The sequence below is a fragment of the Helianthus annuus genome, chromosome 2 (assembly GCF_002127325.2).
Source record: "Helianthus annuus cultivar XRQ/B chromosome 2, HanXRQr2.0-SUNRISE, whole genome shotgun sequence".
Taxonomy (NCBI): Eukaryota; Viridiplantae; Streptophyta; class Magnoliopsida; order Asterales; family Asteraceae; genus Helianthus; species Helianthus annuus.
The window spans coordinates 51891076-51895042 of record NC_035434.2 but is presented as its reverse complement, the minus strand read 5'-3'; the positions used below and the strand labels follow the sequence as shown (position 1 = coordinate 51895042).

Sequence of the window (3967 nt, the reverse complement as noted above, 5' to 3'; positions counted from 1 at the left end):
CGTAAGTAATCATGTTCCTATGTATATTACTAAGGGTGAGCAAATAAATGAATTAACCAAAGCATTGAACAAGTTTAAAGTTTAGACAAAGATGAACTCACTAAGGCTGGAGGGTGTGGGGGCGCCACCCTCGCCACGTCACACTCTATAGCGAACTCCGGCGCTATACACCCATACCCACCATTTTAAGAAGGGGCGGTGCCATTGATGGGCTCCATCATGGTAACGAGCTCGAAGGGCTTTATCAGGTGGGGCCCATGTCATTTCACCCAACAAAATCTTTTTTTTATTTTTTTAATAGGGGGCTCCATCCACACCATGTAAGTTAAAGAGAGCGTGATAAAACCTCATAGCTGAGGTGGATCCTAGATGACGTCTACGTGGCCTCATAAAGCCCCTAGAGGGCTCCAACCACACCCTCCTACCTAATGGTTTTAAGTCTCGTAATTAAATTAAAATGATAATAAATAGAAACACAAAAGTGTAATAAAAAGAATCTAATAGAATAAGATTAAGATCTTTGTCAAACAAGGCAGACAAAAACCGTAACCAACTTTACTGTATCATCATTATCTAATAAAATAAAATAAAAATTTTCGTGACTGTACGGAAATTTTGTCCGAAATACACGACGAAGAGAAGCTTCTTAGGAAGCCGCGTTAAAAACGCATGACGTCAGCAGTACAACGTTACCGGTTCATCAAACACTCACCACTACATAATAAACCCAATAAAATCATGCCACGTAAGCTAAGTGAACCGGTTGATCATCGGCAAAAGAACCGACCAAACAACACAACTCCAGTTTAGCTCATTAAACCCTGGTTAAATTTCATCCTTTATATACCCCCACATTATCACCAACTTCTTCACTCTCTCTAAAACACACACTTGACGGTGAAAGAGAGTGGTTTGGTTTGCGCGGGAGACTCTTCGGTATTTCTTCATCTTCATAGGTATTTCACTTTTTCTTTTTATTCAGTTCTTTGCTAGGCATTTATATATGTTTAGGTTTACTATAAGTGGTTTGATTCATCTGCTTCATGATCTTGTTTGTGTTATGCTCAAAATAAAGATTATTGACAAATTAGGGTAAGATGTTGACTTTTGAAGGGTATTGTTGACCATACTTTTGGAGTTTTGGGGCAATTGAGTAAACTTTTCAAGTAGCAACAATTGGGTATTGATGAAGGGTATTTGTTGGGTTTTTCTTGTTATTAACTTACTGAATTAAAAACGTTGTCTTCTTTCATCCTGAACATATTTGATAATGTTTGTTCCTGCTGCTAATAATAAGCTTTTGATTATGCTATGAAAGTGATCATTTGAATGAAGGATAAGAGTATGGGGTGTGGAGGGGCTTGGGTTGGGGGTATTGCTCGACACGTGGCAGACGTGGGTTTCACCAGTCCACACCCAAAAAAGCGGGGTGTGGAAGGGGCGTGACCGCGTTGGGGTGCCATGTGTTTTCTTTTTTTTTTTTTTACTCGACCCCAATACGCAGTTTGACCGCGTTGTAGAGTACGTTGTGCCTCGACAATCGATGTAACCATGTTCGTTTTTTTTTTTTTTTTTTTTTTTGGTGTGGGTGAAGTAGAATGGGAAAATTTGGCATAGCCGCTACCCCCAACGGTTACTTTGAACCAGCCAACCACATCCCGCCATGTCACCCAGGCCCCCGCCCCACGCCAGGCAGAATCTCCACGCCAAGCGCAACGCCAATCCGGGGTGGTGTAGCCAGCGTTAAACCCCCTCCACCACCCAACCCAGGCCCCACACCCCATAGTCTAATAGATGAATGTATACAGTTGTCACTTAGACTTTGGTATATCTGAATAGGTCAGTTTGACCATAAAAAATAAGTCAATACTGGGAAAGTGGAACATGTTTCACCTACAACAAGACCACTTTTTGATTCAGTTCTTTATCTGGCTTTTTGATTCAGTTGTTTGTTTATCTGGTTCATGATCTTGTTTGTACTGTTATGCTAAAAATATGAATCATTGAATTCTGGTACTAGTTTTCCTCAAGTTAAGGTAACATGTTGACTTTTTAGGGTTTTGTTGATCTTTCTTTTAGGGCGAATAAGTACCATTTCAAGCATATGAACCATTGATCTGAATCATATAATTTCTGGGGTCAGAAAAATATCGAATTAAAACCGTTGTCTTATTTCATGTAGCAACAGATTTGAATCAAGATTGTGTTCATCTTGAACATAAGCTCAAATGTGTCCTCCTTCATCATGCATTCCACTTCCAGCTGAAAACGAAAACTGGACCAATGAGGCGATATTTACGTCATTGTTTAGCTTCAAGAGGGGAAAACCTTTGCCCGAAAACGTAACTTCAGATGTAAATCCTTATCAACATAGGCCCTCAAATCTACCTGGTTAGTATACGATCCATATAACATAATTCGTGTATACTATATCTTGTCTTAATCTTACCAAAGGAACTGTAAACTGCAGCTGGTTTGTGGTACTTGTGGGCCGGGGTAAAAACGGATGCTGAGTGTGGATTCTGGCAGGAAACCGAGGAGCCTCGTGAGATATTTTCCAACTCAGCTATCACTGGTTCAAGAACGACCCTTCGGTTTTATGAGGGTCGGGCCTCGCATAGCCGAAAGACGGATTGGATGATGCAAGAATATACAATAACCGAGAAATGTGACAACAATACAAAGGTAAGCAGGCTATCTATTAGGCCCATTGCGTTGATTTGAGCATTTTGGATTTCGAAAGTTGTGACCGGCTTGGTTAAACGATATGCAGGATCTTAGAGCATTATGTAGAGTATATTTGGCTAATACTGATGTCAAAATGTCCATAAATTTAGCGCCAAAAACGGTTGCAATGAGTGAACTTGTGGTGAGTTCTTTGCTCTCTCATTTGTAAACATGCACAGAATTTTGAAAAATTTACATATGTTTTGTAGGGAATGACTCCAGATTTTGTTCTTAAACAGTCATCTGAAATGGATTGTATTTTGAGGGGAGACTATATTGAGTTAAACGATCTTATCGATCCAGGATCACGCTCTTCCAGTTCCGCCAACTCAAGCTGTTTGACCATGACTTCAGATGAATACTTTGACTCAGTGGCCCTTTTACAAGAAATAGAGAATGACATTAAAGATTCGAGTGTCAAGTTTAACCTTTCCGCACCTTTAAAGTCAACAGAAGTGTTCATACGCCCTGCCACTTCAGGTATCACGCCTTTTTCTCTTCTGTTATTTTCTTGGTTTTCGATTCGGTCGACTGTGTGCTTAGTGTGTGATTTGTGAACAGTCTCTCTTATAACCGATCAAGACTCCAAACGTTCAGGTCAAGAGACCTCCAAAGACTGCGATATTTCCAAAAGTGCATCCAAAGGGGGACAGATGGAGCATGTTAGTAGGGCGAAACGGCGTAAAATGATGAAGTATTTATGTTTCTTTGCATTTTGAAAGTTGTTTTTTTTTAAGAAAGAAGATGCAATGAAAGGATGAAGAATGAATCTAGTGGCTTAAATTAGGTGGGAGTTTTGAATTTTGATATTGATGGGGTAGCAAGATTAATATATATGGTCTAAGATAACTTGTAGATAGATAGGGTCAATTATGTGTGTAAACTGTAAAGTGGTCAACATGTTTTGTTTGAATCTGATAAGTTCTAAATAACAGATATTTTCAACTGTTTTGTTATCTACTATATTGAAAAGCAATTAGATATACACTTAATAAACTATTTAAAAAGCAATTAGATATACTATATCTAATAAACTACTTAATAAACTTTCAACATGTTTTGTTATCTACTATATTAGAAAGCAATTAGATATACACTTAATAAACATAAAAGTCAAAAGTTCTAATAAATGCTGTCTGATTTTTTTGAGCATATTATATATGCAAAATAAGGGGATAATTAAACAAGTTATACATGGAAAATGAGGGATAATGACCAATTTGATACATTATAGGGAACA

General features: G+C 38.4%; 1 protein-coding gene across 3 annotated transcripts; it reads left to right on the top strand.

The window, feature by feature from the left end:
- Window positions 1-810: 810 nt before the first annotated feature.
- LOC110914436 (NAC domain-containing protein 22) lies at window positions 811-3675 on the top strand. Of its 3 annotated transcripts, none has more exons than XM_035986521.1 (6): window positions 811-956; window positions 2183-2391; window positions 2471-2685; window positions 2774-2869; window positions 2967-3207; window positions 3289-3675. In XM_035986521.1, exons 2-6 carry the CDS (start codon window positions 2229-2231, stop codon window positions 3444-3446), a joined length of 873 nt encoding a protein of 290 aa, XP_035842414.1. In that variant the 5' UTR covers window positions 811-956; window positions 2183-2228; the 3' UTR covers window positions 3447-3675. The 3 variants fall into 3 exon arrangements, with proteins under 3 accessions (XP_035842414.1, XP_035842412.1, XP_035842413.1); XM_035986519.1 differs by having other exon boundaries at window positions 812-956; window positions 2937-3207; XM_035986520.1 differs by having other exon boundaries at window positions 843-956; window positions 2189-2391; window positions 2937-3207; window positions 3289-3672.
- Window positions 3676-3967: the final 292 nt, after the last annotated feature.

What these genes read in the sequence shown, in the direction of transcription:
- LOC110914436 (XM_035986519.1), top strand. Translation starts at nt 2,229, where the DNA reads ATGTGTCCTCCTTCATCATGCATTCCACTTCCAGCTGAAAACGAAAAC. An exon ending in TAGGCCCTCAAATCTACCTG is followed by an intron (nt 2,392 to 2,470) that starts GTTAGTATACGA and finishes TGTAAACTGCAG; the next exon opens with CTGGTTTGTGGTACTTGTGG. An exon ending in AATGTGACAACAATACAAAG is followed by an intron (nt 2,686 to 2,773) that starts GTAAGCAGGCTA and finishes AACGATATGCAG; the next exon opens with GATCTTAGAGCATTATGTAG.